The sequence below is a fragment of the Haliotis rufescens genome, unplaced genomic scaffold (assembly GCF_023055435.1).
Source record: "Haliotis rufescens isolate VD_foot unplaced genomic scaffold, xgHalRufe1.0.p SCAF_46, whole genome shotgun sequence".
Lineage (NCBI taxonomy): Eukaryota > Metazoa > Mollusca > Gastropoda > Lepetellida > Haliotidae > Haliotis > Haliotis rufescens.
Window position 1 is genome coordinate 1,150,399 of NW_025964179.1, and position 20,967 is coordinate 1,171,365.

The 20,967-nt window shown below is 41.4% G+C and overlaps 1 protein-coding gene across 2 annotated transcripts; it reads left to right on the forward strand.

The window, feature by feature from the left end:
• The first annotated feature begins 798 nt into the window (after positions 1-798).
• Positions 799-19,192, forward strand: LOC124141582 (ankyrin repeat domain-containing protein 42-like). 2 transcript variants are annotated; one of them, XM_046509593.2, is made up of 9 exons: positions 799-973; positions 4,764-4,793; positions 9,409-9,487; positions 12,495-12,548; positions 13,241-13,311; positions 13,928-13,986; positions 15,490-15,601; positions 17,939-17,995; positions 18,616-19,192. In XM_046509593.2, exons 1-9 carry the CDS (start codon positions 869-871, stop codon positions 18,787-18,789), a joined length of 741 nt encoding a protein of 246 aa, XP_046365549.2. In that variant the 5' UTR covers positions 799-868; the 3' UTR covers positions 18,790-19,192. The 2 variants fall into 2 exon arrangements, with proteins under 2 accessions (XP_046365549.2, XP_046365550.2); XM_046509594.2 differs by lacking the exon at positions 4,764-4,793 and having other exon boundaries at positions 810-973.
• The last annotated feature ends 1,775 nt before the right edge of the window (positions 19,193-20,967 follow it).

Sequence of the window (20,967 nt, forward strand, 5' to 3'; positions counted from 1 at the left end):
AGACGCAGAGCCTTGACTGCTGCCCGGGGCGGTCACACGAGATACTGAGTTCAGCGCAACCTTGTGGCCTTATGTGAAATGACAATGAACAGTTTTCAATGCCTTTGTACAACGACTACATGTGACTATCGAGCTCCAAAATTTCATATTTGTATCTATGATATTGAATTAAATATATCGACTTTATTAGGTACAATAATTTTACGAAAAATCTACCTGTGCGTTTCTTTTTTTGAAGAGCGTATTACTGTTTAATATTATCTAAAATGCCATAGAATTAATGATACTTGCGATAACCTGCTGTGTGTTTTAACACAGATATTGACATAGAATAGCCACTTCAGGGAACATATAGTCTTTGTATAGTATCCGAGATACAAGAATAAATAAATACGGCTCTATACCTTTTAACTTACTGGGTTAGAAGAGGGTCTCTAGATCTACTGCCTATGAGCGTCGACTGTCTATGAGGTCCAGGGTTCGATCCTCGCCTGCGTCAAACCAAAAGACGTTAACAGATTGTACTTGTTGTTACCCTGTCTGATGCTCGACATTAAGGGGCTAAAACAAGGACTGGTCGGCTCGGAGTCAGTATACTGTGTCTGAGTGGGGTAATCATGTTACCAACAGTTAATTGGCGCTGATACGTGATTAGCAATTGACAAATGGAAGCCAACACTTAACAGTTAATAAGCCTAATTTTCAAATGTAGCAACAAGTAAGTCATAATTGATCACATTGAAAATACATATTAGTTCGGGGACAGCATACGTATTGGCTTCTGAAATGAGAACGCGTAAACGCATTGGGCAAGATTCTGTTTCCACCCTATCAGCTGTTTCATGTTTTATACCTTACCGAAAGAAAGATGGCGGATGACTACAGCGTCCTTAGAGATCTCAAATCGCACCTGAGATCGGCGAATATTCCCTTGGAGAACTTGTCAACAATAGCACAGCAAGGGGATGATAAGGTGAGGAGAGCATGGGTCGAGTTATGCATGTCATTAACATTAGAAGCATTACCTATTCACCGACACACACACCTCGTCCGAGTTATCGAGATGGGCGCCTTTGCTTGTCGTTGCCAGCCACCAAATATCCTGCCGCCTACCGTTAGCTGTAAAGTTAGCAGAGTGACAGGTGCGCTGTAGATTTTTTTTGTTTATGTTATCACTACCGAGATATGTAGTCAACAGCCATAGCACCAATCAGGTCCTGCAAATAGGTTTTGCCTCGTCTCGCGTGGTTACGATGTAGTATGCTTTTATATTTCGTTTTTCAAAATACTGATCAAATCTACCTAAGGTACTCTGTACCCATCTTAGCTAGGAATCAACTCTCTGATAAGTGCACAAGCAATTATTATTTTCAATTGTATATTCTAATTTTTTATTCTAATCCCTAGAAACTTGCTGATTATAAGCATAGAATTATCAGATTGCCATTAGACCTAATTGATTTTTCCTTTAGCACCCAGGGCGGTCGGGTAGCCTATTGGTTACTATCCAACATCTGACATCCACTGACCAGTTATCGCCATTTACTCAACAATATTTCTGCAATATTCAGACACTAAAATTTGGAGCACCTTTAGAATACAGTACCACAACTTCTCTTGAGGACGATCTCTGCCGTAGGTCACATATATATATGACTCAAAGTTTTTGCAAGAATCCGTCAGACGCGAACTCGCGACCTTCAGATTGTTAGCCCGACAGCTAACCGACTGAGCAACGTCCACACTGTTAAACTAAGTGCAAATTTACCTAGTCATGCCTATGACTTTATGGGAACTGAACAAAAATAGGGTCGTATAGGTCACGGACATTTACGAAGGTTACGGGTAGGCATGGTGTCTCGTGACTTTAGTCTACGGACACTTACAAGTGATCCCGATGGCATTTGGCCCATTCCATAATATACAAGATTCCGAGTGGTGAGGAATGAGCAGATAAGGCAAGAACTGAAAACAGCTCCAGTTGTCAGACGTCAAACTCGCGAGTACGAATGAATGACATGGTATTAAATAACTCGTCGGATGAATTTGGTGACAGAAAAGTGTGGTAGGGAACACTGTAAGGATGATGTGGATAATAGTAAGGAACAAGGGAGGCATAAGCAGTCACGGCACAAGGGTGAGTTTGCTTTTTTAATCAGTTATGAATAAATGTAGCAGTGAAAGTGGCTTGTGTGGATATTCCAGGACAGTTTCCAGTAGCCAACATATTCGACACTAAACCATTTCATCTATAATAGCCACTAAACAAGTACCTAACCCTAATGATCCTAAAGGGGTGACTGATCGTAACAGGGATCCAAGGGCTAGGGATAGACTTTGGGGTAACCTACCCTAACACCCGCGACATTTGGATGTGTTCAGTACCAACATAATATTACCCAATAAACTGCATTCTTGTGCATAATAATGAAAATTAATGAACCAAAAAAAATATATGTATATTAGTTCCCATTTATAATCATTTTAGCCACTTGAATTATAGAAAAAAATTGAAATAATAAATATATTGAAAATAAGTGCTTTCATAAACTAGCGCTTGCTATAAAAAGTGCCGCTGAAGGCTCTATTTAGAAAACAAATATTCAAAACTCTCAACATCGCTGGGCGTATTCAATGACATTGCGTATAGAGATGATAGATCACTGGGAGGAGCTTACGCACACTCGATGACCCCTGACGTCACAGGGCAGTGTTTCGCCAGTGTGACTGGCAACAAAATACTACAAATTACGTCATGGGATATTGTCACGTGTTTGAAAAGTTTGTGGTACTGTACTCTAAAGGTAGGCCAAATTTTCTGTACCGCTTACTCTGACTTTGTGGGAGAAGGGGAGTGGGGACGAGAGAAGTGTGAGAGGGAATCAAGGGAGGGTCACCTAAAAATATGATGGTCTCAAGGGAAGGGGGCGTAAAAATAATATACATATTTGGGGAGGGTCATTAAAAAATGGACAGTATATAATAAGATTAATAAAATATGAAGTGCTTTTGCATTTTGTCTTTTCAGGGAGGGAGGGTCATGAATAAAATGTACAGGGACATGTGGAGGGTCATCCAAAAATATGACAAGCTGTCAGTTCTCTGCAACACCTGGTTGCAAGCCAGTGCGGATATTTCCCAGACAATTTCTTGAAAAAAATGAAGAGGCAGGGTACTCAACTTGTTTGTTTTGTTCAGATTCTAATTCTTTTTTACAAAAACAGTTGTTACTGTACCCAGGGGCTCCAGAAATTGCTGAAGAGCTGATACATCTCTGAGTCATTTGGGGCACTCAACTAAAAAGTGAACACTAGTCTTTTTCTTTTGGTAGGATGTAAAGGATGTTCCATGTGTCGAGTGAAACATCATGTTTCCCTCATCGAGTGACGAAGAAAGGAGATATGAGTTTCCATGAGTGACGTAGCCACAAGTGAAAATATCTCCTTTCCACTGTCACAAGATAATATACTTTTTGTGTTGTTAATTGAAAATTAAATTAGTTCAAAATTAGATTATTTCATTACAATATAAAACCTTGAAACATAAATTCTCCCTACCTAACACGCAGGGACATTTCACCACCCCTTGTCAGTCTTACTTAAAAAGTAGTTCCGAACTTGCAAAATCTTTAAAATATAAACAAAAGTAACAAAAAAGTATTTGATGTCAATATAATTCTTTTTCATACATTTGGATAAGAATCTCAAGAAAGTTGTTGGAAGCAAAAGAATACACGCTGGTTAAGTAACAAAAATGGCACTTTGCAAAACAAAGAGCCTCAATGGACAAGTAAAATGAGAAATATACAGTTTATAATGAAACATTTTCAAGAGAATAACAAACAGCAAGAAGAGATATTAACCCCATAAATGACCATCTGCTGTTACGTTGCCGTCATTGTGGAACTAGTGAGTGAGTGAGTTGGGTTTAACGCCGCTTTTAACAGTATTCCAGTTATATCACGGCGTGTCAGCTTAATGTGGGAGGAAAGCCCGAAGTGATGCAGGTCTCAGACGTTTACCACTTCGGTGAAACCCACGAGCACGGGTATGGTGCTGACAAACTTAGAAACATAATTGGGGCGAACCGGGATCCATCCCACAATCATAGGTTTCTGGCGTGCCCAAGGGACGCAACTCTGCACAGCGAATCGCGGCGCCTTAGACGACTGGGCCACCCGTGCCCCAATTGTGGAACTAACGTAAATAGGAAGTCAACAGTTTGTGTGCAAGCTTCTTCCCTGTGGGTGAGACCTTTGTTACACTCTCAGTATAGTGAACTCCACGAACAGGCTATCATTGTAAGGATCCTGAGACACTTACAATAAAGGGAGATAACTGACGGGGAGGTAACTCTTCAAATGTTATGTTCACTGCAGTGAAATTTTGAGTGTCATGATCATCTGCATCATCTGCAGTGAAAATATCACTTTCCTCAGCTTCAGAAAACTCAAACTCTCACACTGAAGTATTAAGACCTTTGTTGTTGTGTTTTGAGCACATATTTTTTTCTGCCAAAGTCAGAAATCAGAGTAGAGCATGTGTTTTTACAAAATACATCAGTATCATTTTATATATCTGTAAAGTTCCATGTACATCTATCAAACTTTCATTACATTTTTATATACTTGATTAATTTCAACTAAGGCAAGCACCAAGTTTATCTCTTGTTAAAAGTAAAAAATGTATTTATAGATCAGAATTCTATCTAAATATCATTCTGTAGAATAGATAGATACTTACCATTGGTCATTTCTGTCCTAGTTGTTCACACCAGGAGAAGCAACCATCAAGGTACTGGTAGTTAGGACGAGTGTTTGTAGTGTTGTACACTGGCAATTCTGCTTTTTGTATTAACCAGCACTAGTGTAGACAACAGTAGACAGTAAGGCTTGGACGGGTAACTCGGGTATCCGGGTCGGGTGGATACTAAGTAGGACCCAGGTACCCACACAGGACTACACGGACCCGTGGTTGGGTACGTGATATATTGTTTAATGACAAAAATGATCTAAAACTCTGTGGTTACAATAAAGTCACTAATGCTCAAATTTCTTTCTGGATATGCACTCATTCCTTCTGATTTGTCATATGGTTGATGAATGGCCAGATTGTTTAATGCATGTATCTAAATACGTTTTGCCAGGGCTATGCTAAAAATGTTCCAAATCTCCTGAAACCTACAGTGGGTACCTGGGTAGGGTCGGGTAATACAGTGGTGGGTACCCAGGTAGTAAATTTGGACTCGTCCCAGCCCTAGTACACAGCTATTGTTCATCACCCCCCGGGGGGGTAACAATAGTGCCCCACCCACCTCTGCTGGTCATAGAGGCAACTCGGTGGATTGGATGGTCACACTTAGTAACTTGGTGGATTGTGTGTCTTCGTATCTCTACATAGTGGGTCATTGCTCACAATATTAATAGATGGACCAAACTATTAACAAAACAAACAAAAGTATTTACAGACTGCCGTCAGATAGCTGGAATATTGATGTGTGGTGTTGAACAGCAACAACATCAAAAAAGACCATGATATTGCTTGTCAGTCTCACACAAAAGGTAATCGATCTCAAACAGAACTCAAGATTTTGCTTTTCCGGAGGTGCTTTCTAAAGAAGTTTGCAATGAACCACCCAGGTAACCAGTGACCCCAATGCACCACTAAGATAACCAGTGACATGACCAGTGACCCCAATGTACCACCCAGATGACCAGTGACCCAAAAGTACCACCCAGGTGACCAGTGACCCCAATGTACCACCCAGATGAACAGTGACCCCAATGTACCACCCACATGACCAGTGACCCCAATATACCACCAAGATGACCAGTGACCCCAATATACCACCAAGATGACCAGTGACCCCAATGTACCACCCAGATGACCAGTGACCCCAATGTACCACCCAGATGACCAGTGACCCCAATGTACAACCCAGGTGACCAGTGACCCCAATGTACCACCCAGATGACCCCAATGTACCACCCAGATGACCAGTGACCCCAATGTACCACCCAGATGACCAGTGACCCCAATGTACCACCCAGATGACCCCAATGTACCACCCAGATGACCAGTGACCCCAATGTACCACCCAGATGACCAGTGACCCCAATGTACAACCCAGATGACCCCAATGTACCACCCAGATGAACAGTGACTCCAATGTACCACCCAGATGACAAGTGACCCCAATGTACCACCTACATGACCAGTGACCCCAATTTACCACCGAGTGTACCACCCAGATGACCAGTGACCCCAATGTACCACCCAGATGACCAGTGACCCCAATGTACCACCCAGATGACCAGTGACCCCAATGTACCACACAGATGACCAGTGACCCCAATGTACCACCCACATAACCATGCAGTGACCCCAATGTACCACCCACATGACCAGTGACCCCAATTTACCACCCAGATGACCAGTGACCCTAATGTACCACCCAGATGACCAGTGACCCCAATGTACCACCCAGATGACCAGTGACCCCAATGTACCACCCAGATGACCAGTGACCCCAATGTACCACCCACATGACCAGTGACCCCAATGTACCACCCAGATGACCAGTGACCCCAATGTACCACCCACATGACCAGTGACCCCAATATACCACCCAGATGACCAGTGACCCCAATGTCCCACCCACATGACCAGTGACCCCAATGTACCATCCAGATGACCAGTGACCCCAATGTACCACCTACATGACCAGTGACCCCAATGTCCCACCCAGATGACCAGTGACCCCAATGTCCCACCCAGATGACCAGTGACCCCAATGTACCACCTACATGACCAGTGACCCCAATGTACCACCCACATGACCAGTGACCCCAATGTACCACCTACATGACCAGTGACCCCAATGTACCACCTACATGACCAGTGACCCCAATGTACCACCCACATGACCAGTGACCCCAATATACCACCCACATGACCAGTGACCCCAATGTACCACCCACATGACCAGTGACCCCAATGTACCACCCAGATGACCAGTGACCCCAGTGTACCACCCAGATGACCAGTGACCCCAATGTACCACCCACATGACCAGTGACCCCAGTGTACCACCCACATGACCAGTGACAACAAGGAGATACTGTTGATAGGGACTGCTTGTTCAAAATGGCCATAGACCCTAGATCTATATCTGTAAGACCAGTACTTGTTGTGCACTGGTTGTGTTGTGTCCTGCACTCGACATTGACATTGAGGGGAATCAACTGGAACATTCTTATTTCTTTGCTCAAGAATATCCCACTAACAACAGCAATTTTGTTGGGGACAAATAGTATAAGAACAGTTTCATAATATTATAAACTTTTTATAGGACATTCTTCAATCTCATTACCAAATTTCAATAAACAGAGGACATTTTGGATGGCAACCAGTCAATGTCTTAGAATATGAACTGATCTGAAACCTGAAACACATATAGAAATGGTGATGGTTCCTTTTTATCCATATGTGATTGAAATATGTTCAAAGGCTCAATAAGAGTAATTATACTTTTATTCCAAACTCAGTCTCATTAAAATCAGATCTTAGTTCTCGCTACCGCTAAACAAAGATCTGAGGACATCCCATTACGGGTCATGTCAGACCGACCTTGCACAAACTTTGACCAACCAATGGAATGACCAATTAGAAGGCAGCTTTCTCCTGCTTTACGGCACTAATTTCAAATTGGCGACTACGCTTCGAAACATATTTTGACAAGTTCTCGATTACAAATTTGAAACCTGAACAAAAGAACATTCTGGAATGGCTAATAGATGGTCTAGATTGTATGGATTCAGCCGTTAAACCCGTAACTATCGATCGGAGTTAAAGTTTTCGAGGCTACATGATAAGAAATCACATTCCGACTGTCACTTTCATAATCTGGTAAGCGATGCTCTGATTGGTCGGATGAAAGGTCGTTCTGACGTTACCCGTAATGGGATGTCCTCAGATCTTTGTTTTGTGGTAGCGAGAACTAAGATCTGATTTAAATGAGATTGATTCCAAACTACGTCTTTTTCATGTCTATGGTGAAGTGTGTGTCGCAACAAGTGCACCTCACGCAACAGCACTCTAACTCCCTTGTTTTCAGTTAGGTATTTTTATCTGGATCTATCTGAAAAAAAATGCTATGAAATTAAATACAGACAGGAGCAATCCTTACTCTGTGTTATTTGTGATGGGGTGGATGTGACAATTAACACTACACAGTACCAGCTTTCTTGACAATGATGAATTTGAAGATAGCACACAATCTAATTCACCACCGTCGTTAGTCTGTGGCTGTCCTGTCCTGTGAACTTTAGCATTGTGTTTTTGTGTAGAAATATTGTATTTTCTAGGCTTACTTCGTATCAGTTTTAAATGATCTTGTGTGTTGCCGCTGTGGTATATTTAACCCGTGATCCATACCAGTCATCATTGTTAACAGTGTGAGTGAGTGAGTGAGTTGGGTTTAACGCCGCTTTTACAGTATTCCAGTTATATCGCGGCGTGTCAGCTTAATGTGGGAGGAAAGCCCGAAGTGATGCAGGTCTCAGACGTTTACCACTTCGGTGAAACCCACGAGCACGGTTATGGTGCTGACAAACCTAGAAACATAATCGGGGCGAACCGAGGTTCGAACCCACAATCATAGGTTTCTGGCGTACCCAAGGGACGCAGCTCTGCACAGCGAATCGCGGCGCCTTAGACGACTGGGCCACCCGTGCCCCCTCATTGTTATCAGGGGGTTGTGGGATAGCCTAGTGGTTAAAGTGTTCGCTTGTCACACCGAAGACCAGGGTTCGATTCCCCACATGGGTACAATGTGTGAAGCCCATTTCTTGTGTCCTCCGCCATGATATTGCTGGAATATTGCTAAAACTAAAAGCGGTGTAAAACCATACTCACTCACTCATTGTTAACAGCCAGACACCGTTTTTTTCCAATAAGTTACACATTGTGAAACTGCTAGTGACTCACTGGTCAAATATATTGATTATTTCCAAACCCACTTTGTAGGTGAGTTAACAGTAATTGTTTAGTCGTTATTTTAATTTCAAACATACCTGGTTGTTTGTGAGTGTTGTAATGTAGGTCTGTTACAATAATGTAGAAGTAGATTAGGGCTTTTGTGGACTTGCTTTTTTGTATTAGGAGATTTTTGTTTTTTACCATTTGTTTTAACAATAACGTATTTAAAACAGTAGAATTCTAGCTTCATCAAAATGCATTAAAAATTGTGGCTTTCATTAAACAGTTTTGTTTGAATTATTATGACAGTTAATTTGATCCAAACTAGACTGACTTGTGATAAGGTGGTGAGGAACAGTTAAAAAACAGTGACATTTCTCCGCTCTGTTTCATTACAAACATCTGAGGCTTCAATTTGTTTTTTCCACAGTTGGTGCAGCAGTTTTTGACAGAAAATATCAAGATAGAGGGTTCTGGGCCTGAAGCCACTCAAAGTCAGTTATACATTGGTGAGTTCCATCAGTGTTTGTTTGTTTGTTTGTTTTGTTTTGTTTTGTTTTGTTTTGTTTTGTTTTGTTTTGTTTTGTTTTGTTTTGTTTTGTTTTGTTTTGTTTTGTTTTTTTTGTTTTGTTTTGTTTACTGTAAATCTTGAAATTAACGCGAGCGTGAATTAAATGCGAAAAATGCGAGTGGTCTTGGCCCGCATTATTAAACATCGCATTTATATCAATAATAAGACATTTTGAATAGCAGAAATACCAACGTAGACATACGCTGGAAACAAACAACTATGTATTCCACATCACTGTTTATTGAGCAGCACTTGTAACAAGTATATAAACAATGTCATTCAGACACTAATTACATCCTGTGAATTGTCACTGCTGGGGTCAAGACAAGAGTTCTGCTCACTTACGTCATCACTGATCACACCTGCAAGTCCAGACAGACGCCACCCACGCAACACGGTGTTTTTGTTCTTTGAGACTGAGTCAAAGGCCAACACTAGCCAGCACGCATGCATGTCCTGACAGAGGACATTTTATTTAGATAACATATCCACTGATGCTTGAGAGGGGGGGTGTCGCATTCATATTGAGTCGCATTTTTGGCCAGGGGCCAGTGTTCGCATTCTGTTGGAGACGAATTAATTTCACGATTTACAGTATTTGTTTAACGCCACACTCAGCAATATTCCAGCTGTATGACGGTGTTCTGTAAATAATCCAGACAATCCAGTGATTGACATCATGAGCATCTATCCACATAATTAGGATACGATGACATGCACCAACCAAGTCAGCGAGCCTGACCACCCGATCCCGTTAGTCGCCTCTTACAACAAGCATAGTTGCCTTTAATGGCAAGCATGGGTTGCTGAAGACCTGTTCTACCCCGGATCTCCATCAGAGGGAGGGTAACGGAACTGCTTTAGTCAGCTGGCTCCATGGTTTAGTTCTGTGAGGAGAAAGCAGGGTCATGTGACGTGATGCAGGGTCATGTGATGTGATGCAGGATCATGTGATGTTATGCGGGGTCATGGATGTTCCGTGGTCCCGACACACCAATGGTCAGTCAACATGGTCAACAAATGGTTGAAACAGTGATTCAAAACTTTTAAAGTACCTGTAATCATTTGTTCCGGAATGGCTGATAATACAAATTTTGTCAATAACAATACAGTATAGTTTGGCTCCATATCTGGAGAAGTAAAAGGAATTGGTTGGCTCCATCTCTCAAGAGTGAGTGAGTGAGTGAGTTGGGTTTAATGCCGCTTTTAACAGTATTCCAGTTATATCACGGCGTGTCAGCTAAATGTGGGAGGAAAGCCCAAAGTGATGCAGGTCTCAGACGTTTACCACTTCGGTGAAACCCATGAGCACGGGTATGGTGCTGACAAACCTAGAAACATAATCGGGGCGAACCAGGATTCGAACCAACAATCATAGGTTTCTGGCGTGCCCAAGGGAGGCAACTCTGCACAACGAATCGCAGCGCCTTAGACGACTGGGCCCCCCACATCTCTCAAGAAACAGTTTGGATGTCATGAAACAGTGACAGGACATATATTCCAAACGACCTTAATCTGACTCCTCCCAAAACTTTCTTCTTTTCCCCTCAAGTTGCACTATCTGTTTGTTTGGCATTCTAGAAGTTGGTAAGTTGAGAAAACGTACAACTTTATCGATACCAAAAACTGTTGTAGCTCCACAGCTTGTTGCACCATAGCATTGGTCACCATCCAGGTATTGTCAATATTTCATGCCACCAGCACAAATGTAGGGAGATCACGACAGATACACGAGCCAGTGTCTTCATTTGGAAGCAGGAAATCAAGAATGAAAATCAGGTGTTCTTGTCTCAAAACCAAAGACTCTAGGACCTCCAGAAACAAGTGACTATGTCACTATAACCAGGGTATTTTGGAAAAAGGGGTTTTAATATTAGCTAAAAACCTGGTTAATTAAATTCTGTTAGGCTTCGGGTGAATGGATACAGATGGATATGAGAGAGGTGACTGTACAGGGTGAGGGAACCACCAACAGGTTATCGATTTTGCTTTTCTTGGAAATAAAAATGGCTATTGGCGGAAATTACCAAGATTGCTGGAATTGGAAATGATTGTTTGGGGGGATTCGTTGTCGAATCCAGATCTCACAGGGAAATGGGTTTTCATCTTAGGATTGTTTGAGTTGTGGGTATGTTCAGTTGACCAATGAGTTAGGAAATTAGCTGAAGATTTGGTTAAAAAGAGCTTGAAAGAAAAACTGATTGGAACGGAAATTGGGGTTCATATGGAGGTGAGCGTTAGGTCTCATGTCACATGATGTCAAATATTATTTCGGTGGGAGGAGCTAAAATTATCATCAATAGTATTTAGTGAGTTGTCCGGTCGTGGTGCGTGGATTCGGAAGCTCACGGCTGAACAGGGAAGTCCTCTCTGTAGATTGGAATTCCGGGTCAGAAAAGTAGTAGAGTTAAACTTTCATCAGAAAAGCTATCAGGCTCTTCAATACAACCTTAGGAATGTGTTGTATTTAAGTAATACAGGCAACAAGAAAACAACTGAAGACCTTGTGAGTATATTTACAATAACTACCATCACCAATAAATGGACTTGAGCAAACCAGCTGACTTGTGATTTTGAGAGAGAGAGCTACATCATCCTCAGAACTAAGGAGTGGTTGATCAGGAACAAGTGACCAAGGAAGAAGGGTAAAGTACCCGACACCTAAGGTTACATCACAATGAAACTCCCTTTATGTACATGACACCAGTGCATTAACTACTGGTAGAACATCTTGACTGAATGTGTAACATGAATAAAGGATTTATTGGTAGAAAATCCCTTTGACACTACAATGAAGAAAGGGACCCACCATTTCATATTCTGGACAGGAGGCCTGCGATTATATCGCAAAAAATAAATTGTTCCGGAAAATTCTTGAAAAAAAAAATTATGCTTCAAACTGTTGACATGTCCATCATCTCTGCATCATGTCCCTTCTGTTTCAGCATGTTTCTGGGGAATCAAGGACATTGTCAGGAATCTGCTGGACAAGGGAACAGGTAATATTGTCTTGTTTTATTTCTTCATACTGCATGAATACTCCTTGAATTGTGGCCGAAGTGATTTTTGTACTTGAATTTCTGCAAGTACTGAATATACTGTTTTGTTGTTTTTTTCTTGTGTAACGCTGCACTCAGCAATGTTCTAGCAATATGATGATGGACTGTAAATATACATACAATCCAGTGATTGACATCTTTGCATTGATTTACGCAATTGGGATACGATGACATGCATCAACCAAGTCAGCGAGTCTGACCACCCCATCACGTTAGTCGCCTCTTGGTGAAGGCCAGTTGAAACCCAAAGTCTTCATGGGATGAATGTACTGTGTGCCATTAAGATCACACTTTTCTAGTTTTTTACGGATTATCATCAATAGATTAAAATGAAAGAGAAATATTTGTATAGCTCAAATTATTTTCAATTCATTTTACTTCAAACTGTTTTGGATCTTCATTTAATTGGGAGCAAATAAATATTAATTCTTGTAAAACAAAAAGTTTAACTGCCATTCTCAAAGTCAACAGTTACCATGGTTACTATTTAATTTGTTCATGTTTTTACTCCATCCAAGATAGAGCAGTCAGAAGAATAAACTGCTTGATTTTCATGGCTCCGTCCCTCTCAGCCTCATCCTTCAATAAACGTTTTTGTTACATCACAGCCATTATGAAATATTTGGTTTCAGATCCAAATTATCAGAACAAGGACACGCTATGGACGCCCCTCCACGCTGCAGCCTTCCAGGAACATGGCCCGGTGAGCTTCTCAAGTGGATTCATGTGTACTTTTGTTTTAACTTTCATTGTCTGTTAAACAATTAACATACGTATTAACAACTGTTGGAGACGGTGTGTATAAGTGATTGTGGAATAAACACGCTGAATGTGAAGCAAACATAAGTCTAGTTAGTTACAACATAGTTAATTGGCGATTAAATTACTCACCATTGTCTCTTATGTTATTACTTCATAAAGTAATTTTATTTTACGGGCACCAATTTGGTGTCATACCGTGTAGACACAAAATGGTGACGTGTACTGGAGTACGCAACCAATCATCGTAGAAAAAACAACGCAAGATAAACATATTTTTATTGCAAATATAAGGTTTGTGTGCGCACTTGTGATGTGCTTCTTTCCAGGTCGCTTTATACACGGAGTATAGGATTTTGGGTCGATTTTGAAGGCGTGTACAGGGGGGTCGTCTTATACGTGGGGTCGCCTTATACACAGTGATATATGGTATGTTTATAATTCTACAGGTGAGATTTATGCTGACCTGACCCCTGTCATGCTTGCTTTTTGATAATTCTATAGGTGAGATAGACAATGTATCGTTACACTGACCTGACCTCTAACATGCTTGCTTTCAGGTGGTGATGCTACTGCTAGACAACAATTCCCAGCCAGAGTTACCCGATGCAGAGGGACGGTGTGTACATGACTTACTTAGGCTTATAAAAGACTGATCATGTTCACGAGTGAATGAGTCAGTTGCAGCGTTAGAAACTGGCACTAGTCCTGTAGTCCTTACCAAACTACCCAATAGTAAAGGTATTCTAAGGACTAGTAGAAATTGGCCCATTTTAAGGGTTTTGCTGTATGTTATCATTTTCAGGACTAGTGGACAAAAACTGTTAGTTTCTAACCCTGAGTTGGGTTTTAATGCCGCTTTTAGCAACATCCCAGCAATATCATGGCGGGAGACTCTCATGGGGTGTGTTGGAGCCATGCATGGGGTGTGTTGGAGCCACTCATGGGTTGTGTTGGAGCCACTCATGGGGTGTGTTGGAGCCACTCATTGGGTGTGTTGGAGCCATGCATGGGGTGTGTTGGAGCCACACATGGGGTGTGTTGGAGCCACTCATGGGTTGTGTTGGAGCCATGCATGGGTTGTGTTGGAGCCATGCATGGGTTGTGTTGGAGCCAATCATGGGGTGTGTTGGAGCCACTCATGGGGTGTGTTGGAGCCACACATGGGTTGTGTTGGAGCCACTCATGGGGTGTGTTGGAGCCATGCATGGGGTGTGTTGGAGCCACACATGGGGTGTGTTGGAGCCACTCATGGGGTGTGTTGGAGCCAATCATGGGGTGTGTTGGAGCCACTCATGGGTTGTGTTGGAGCCACACATGGGTTGTGTTGGAGCCACACATGGGGTGTGTTGGAGCCACTCATGGGTTGTGTTGGAGCCACTCATGGGTTGTGTTGGAGCCACTCATGGGGTGTGTTGGAGCCACACATGGAGCCACTCATGGGGTGTGTTGGAGCCACTCATGGGGTGTGTTGGAGCCATGCATGGGGTGTGTTGGAGCCACTCATGGGGTGTGTTGGAGCCACTCATGGGGTGTGTTGGAGCCACACATGGGGTGTGTTGGAGCCACTCATGGGGTGTGTTGGAGCCACTCATGGGGTGTGTTGGAGCCACTCATGGGTTGTGTTGGAGCCACTCATGGGGTGTGTTGGAGCCACTCATGGGTTGTGTTGGAGCCACTCATGGGTTGTGCTGGAGCCACTCATGGGGTGTGTTGGAGCCACTCATGGGTTGTGTTGGAGCCACTCATGGGGTGTGTTGGAGCCAATCATGGGGTGTGTTGGAGCCACACATGGGGTGTGTTGGAGCCACTCATGGGTTGTGTTGGAGCCACTCAGGGGGTGTGTTGTAGACACTCATTTCTTAGAAGCTGACAGATGAGAAAGTAGTCAATTTCTTTTGGATAACAACTTCTTTATTTTACTATAATAGTGATATTTGGGTATAGATCCCTGTAACGTTGCCAAGCAGGCCTGTGACAAAGTAGTGGATAACAAAAATGTCTCATCAAATTTTAAGATGCAAATATTCATATTTTTTAGAATAATGCCATTGCCATGCACTTTCCAAATCTAGAATCAAAGAAAAATCAGTGTAAGATTCTGTGAATGTTAAATTTTCAGAACACCAAAGGATTTTGCCTCAGCTTCAGACAAAGTTTGGCCCCATTTTGCTGCCATGGGTTTGGAAAGAACACCAAAATATGAACTGATTGACAAGGGAATTATCAAGAAGGTAAGCAGGTCATGGAAGCAATATAGCTTGCCGAACTAGGCTCGAACTTCGTGGCTCGATCGTAGCACCACTAATGACTAATACGAGTTACCGTATTCGACGTAATAAGCCCCCCGCTCTAATAAGCGCCCACAGCGATATTTGCTAATATATTGGCTGGTGAACAATCCCATTTAGCACCCCTTCCGATTGATCAATGTACACAAGACTTATTTATTCGCGTATGATACGCACTCGTGTGTTATATGCATTCTTAATTATGGGCAATTTAATTCTGGAAAAATATATCTGTCGCATATAAACATTTCAGTCTGTCAGCATAAACCACAAAATTTATCTTTCAACTCTGTTTTTTCCACCGAAATAATATTCTAATAAGAGCCCCCTATTTCTAATTTTTTGAGAGCGCCCTAGGCGCTTATTACGTCAAATACAGCATGTCCCTTCTATGTCCCTCCTACTGACCAGCCAGATTCCACCTATCACCTGCATTGGCTTCAAACAAATGGCAGTGCCCAATCAAGATGATCTGATTGATAAGCAAGATCTCTATTGTAATGAAATGGGTCTTACTTCGCGAAGTGCATCAAATTATTTGAACATCTTGATTAAAAACATGAAAAGATTTGCCAAATATCTGTCGACGCCCATGCTGTGCAAATCCTTCAGTCAAGTGAAATCTGCACCTTAAAATCTATGTTGTTTACGAACCAGATGTCTAGTTCATTACACAAATTTGATTGGACTATGCATAGACTTGTTAGTCCAGCCAAAATATAACTCCAGCCTACTTCAGCAAGGGTGGAAACTGGATTTTTATAGTCAGTTAACTCCCTTGCCTTGTGAAGAACATGGATGCACAAACTGATATTGTCTTGAATACGTGTTGAGAGATAGAGACTGAATGTAGAAAAGAAAACTGTGTGTTGTCCTTGTTTTTGTGGATATTATAGTCTGACTGTCAAAGTTATCCATAGACAGAGATGTTAGACTTTGAAGTTATGTTCTATGGAGTTAATAGTGGAGTCTGGTTTAACAAGACTTCACGGTATCTTGTGGGTCAGTTATTGCAGTTATTGGAATATCATGACATATCATTAGAGCTGTCCTTGGATTGGGGGTGGGGGTGGTTTCTGACTGATTTCTGGTGCCATGTGTCTACCCTGGAGATGACTAATGGAGCTGGCTGCAGTGTGTCGTTGTGTGTCATCCAACCCTGATGATGAGGATCAGTGCTTGTGCTATCAACCACTAGTTTCCCAGTCCAAGACTGGTTTAGTTTAACGTCGCTTTTAACAGTATTTCAGTTATATCGCGGCGTGTCAGCTTAAAGTGGGAGGAAAGCCTAAAGTGATTCACATCTCAGACGTTTACCACTTCGATGAAACCCATGAGCTGACAAACCTAGAAACATAATCGGGGCTGATTCAGAGATTCGAACCCATAATCATAGGTTTCTGGCGTGCCCAAGGAACGCAACTCTGCACAGCGAATCGCCAAGTCTTAGACGACTGGGCCACCCGTGCCCCCAGATATGGTTGGAATATTGCTATTGGATTTAAAAATAAACATTCACATCACTTATTTCTCTGCATTTGTTATCCCCCCGTTTTGAAGAAACGGGGGATAAAGTGATCAGCATGTTGTCCTTCCGTCCGTCCGTCAGACATCTATTTTCTGTTTCAAGAGCCGAACAATTGATTTTTTTCATAATGAAACTTGCTATACAGGTCAGTCTAGTGGTGAACTCTAGCCTTTTAATAATTTGGGATTTTTTAATTATTTTTTTTGTAATCTTTTCATGATGACAAGGTGGACTTACACTGAAAATGAGGGAAGTGCTCATTGCCGGAGCAGAACTCCAAAACCATTGAATAATAATTATTCATGATCAAACTTGCTCAGATCAGTCAAGTGGTGAATAAGGGCCTTTTGATAATTTGGGATTTTTTTTTTATTTTGATGACAAGTTGGACATGTACTGAAAATGAGGGTAGTGCTCATTTCTGGAGTAGAACTCCAAAACCATTGAAGTTTTTAAGATGAAACTTGCTCAGTCTACTGATGAACTGGCGCCAAAACCGTTGAATATTTCTTGATGAAACTTGCTATACAGATTAGTCTAGTGGTAAACTGGTACCTTTTGATGATTTGGGATGTTGAAAAATACTGAACATCACTGTACTGATCGTATCCGATAGTGGGGTATAAATAGCCAAACTCCATTTCCAATATGCACCAGAATGGGGAGATCTCCTGATGACTTGTTTACTTGATAAATAGATATAAATATACACTATGCCATTTTCAAGTTGTGTATGTTGTCTGTAATTTCAGATTGAAAATGCCAAAGCAATTCAACAGAGAAAGATAACTGGAAGAGGCATCCGTATGGTAGGTAGTGGAGACTTCAGAAGACTAATCTCACCAGGTCAAAAGGTCAAAGTGACCTTAATTGGGCTGTTGGTTTTCTTCTTTACACTGAAGGCCGGTCAGGTAGCCTAGTTGTTATAGTGTTCGCTCGTCACGCTGAAGGCCCTGGTTCCACATGGGTACAATGTGTGAAGCTCATTTCTGGTGTCCCCCGCCGTGATATTTCTGGAATATTGCTAAAAGTGGCGTAAAACCATACTCACTCACTCTTTACGCTGACTGTCTCACTTGTCTCTGAAATGACTAAAGTGATGCACCAGAACCTTCACCAGAAACATAACTTATAAAGTTAAGATATAAACAAAATAGGATGCAATATTTGTGGAATTTAAATGGAAACAGGTGTTTCTTTCCAATAAACATCATTTCAAAATTTTTAAAAAATATATTCATTAGTTCATGTGATTTACTCGTTGAAGTGATTGTCTGGTCCAGACTCAATTATTTACAGACCGTCGTCATATAGCTTGAATATTGCTGACAGCGGCGTTTAACAACAAACGAACGAACGAACGAACGAACGAATTACTGGTTGAACCGAGGAAACTGTTTTGTTGATAATGTTTATTTGCTTCCACTAGGCTGCGTACAGTCGCCCGGAGTCTGCATATGTCTACAACAGTGAGCCCTTCCTCCAAGCTGCTGCCACTGGGGATGTGTTAGCCGATGTTAAAGAAGCTCCATCAAGAGCATCGGCACCCTACGCCACCGGAGGATCATACGGGTCATCAAGGGGCAACAACATCTGGTCATAACACTGTGAGTCGCAGCACCGAGGGTCCTGACACTGATACAGTCTTTTCATGATCAGGAGGGTGTGAGTCTCAAGTGAGGGATTTCAACAGACCAGTTCTTCCCAGCACATGAAGTCCCAGTCCCACCCAAGATTACCCAGTGTATCATCACCCCCAATCTGTCATGGTATTTTCCCTCGATCCATTCACCATCACATCTTAGTTTTGGAAGTGGCGTCTTTTATCACTTAGCTGGCACAGACTTTCTCTCACTCATGAACTTGAAGTCAACTACCAGTCCAACCCCTGAAGATCCGGGGTAGAATAGGTCTTCAGCAACCCATTCTTGCCGTAAAAGGCGACTATGCTTGTCATAAGAGGTGACTAACGAGATCGGGTGGTTAGGCTCGCTGACTTGGTTGATGCATGTCATCGTATCCCAACTGCGTAGATCGATGCTCGTAATGTCAATCTGTGGATTGTCTGGTCCAGACTCCATTATTTACAGTCCCCATCATGTAGCTGGAATATTGCTGAGTGCGGCGTTAAACAACAAAGAAACAAAGAAACTAACTACCAATCCAAAGGTCTCTTCTCACGAGTTCAACACAGATATATACATGAAAATCATGAAGTATCTCATCTGCAAGATGTACAATGTTGTATATGAGACAGCAGTCAACAAGTAGAAGACTGGTGACATTGCTGCTTGTTTCAGCATGTTCAGTCAGGAAAGAACAGTGTAATTTGATTGGACTCCATTTCAGCATCAGGTCAATCATATCAGACTCAACATACAGCTATGTTGGAAGATGGTTCCACAGTGTTCATGAAAACAGAATGGAGATACGAGACCCTGGATTATCAAGGATTGTGTCAGTCACTTTCATGCATCATCTTTTAAGATCCATAGGGACTAGAACGCTACTGTGGGACACCTCTAATCCACACCATAGCTTTGACAACATCACAACTCTAAACTGGGAGGTTTCATTTTTGTAGGTTGTCAAAACATATCAGAATTCTAAGCATCAAGATGTCACTCTTGTTGGATATCCTAAACTTATTAAAATTCTAAATATCAGGATGTCCCAAACTTAGTAGAATTCTAAACATCAAGATATCACTCTTGTTCTATGTCCCAAACTTATTAGAATCTAAACATCAAGATGTCACCCTAGTAGGATGTTCCAAACTTATTAGAATTCTAAACATCAAGATATCACCCTAGTAGGATGTCACAAATTTATTAGAATTCTAAACATCAAGATGTCACCCTAGTAGGATGTCACAAACTTATTAGAATTCTAAACATCAAGATATCACTCTTGTAAGATGTCCAAAACTTATTAGAAATCTAAACATCAAGATATCACTCTTGAAGGATGTTCCAAACTTACCAGAATTCTAAACATCAAGATGTCACTCTTGAAGGATGTCCCAAACTTATTAGAATTCTAATCAAGATATCACTCTGGTGGGATGTCCCAAACTTATTATAATTCTAAATATCAGAATGTCCAAACTTATTAGAATTCTAAATATCAGGATGTCCCAAACTTATTAGAATTCTAAACATCAAGATGTCACCCTAGTAGGATGTCACAAACCTATTAGAATTCTAAACATCAAGATATCACTCTAGTAGGATTTTACAAACTTATTAGAATTCTAAACATCAAGATATCACTCTTGAAAGATGTCCCTAACTTATTAGAATTCTCAACATCAAGATATTACTCTTGTAAGATGTCCCAAACGTATTAGAATCTAAACATCAAGATATCACTCTTGTAAGATGTCCCAAACTTATTAGAATTCTAAACATCAATATATCACACTCGTAGGATGTCACAAACTTCTTAAAATTCTAAACATCAAGATATCACTCTAGTTGGATGTCACAAACTTATTAGAAATTTAAACATCAAGATATCACTCTAGTTGGATTTTACAAACTTATTAGAATTTTAAACATCAAGATATCACTCTTGAAAGATGTCCCAAAGTTATTAGAATTCTAAACATCAAGATATTACTCTTGTGAGATGTCCCAAAGTTATTAGAATCTAAACATCAAGATATCACTCTTGAAAGATGCCTCAAACCTATAAGAATTCTAAACATCAAGATATCACTCTTGTAGTATGTCACAAACTTCTTAGAATTCTAAACATCAAGATATCACTCTAGTAGGAT

Bases quoted from the DNA above. Each gene is read 5' to 3' on its own strand.
- LOC124141582 (XM_046509593.2), top strand. From the start codon at position 869: ATGGCGGATGACTACAGCGTCCTTAGAGATCTCAAATCGCACCTGAGA. The intron at 974-4,763 runs GTGAGGAGAGCA...TTTCTGTCCTAG, and splicing joins CACAGCAAGGGGATGATAAG to TTGTTCACACCAGGAGAAGC. The intron at 13,312-13,927 runs GTGAGCTTCTCA...GCTTGCTTTCAG, and splicing joins CCTTCCAGGAACATGGCCCG to GTGGTGATGCTACTGCTAGA.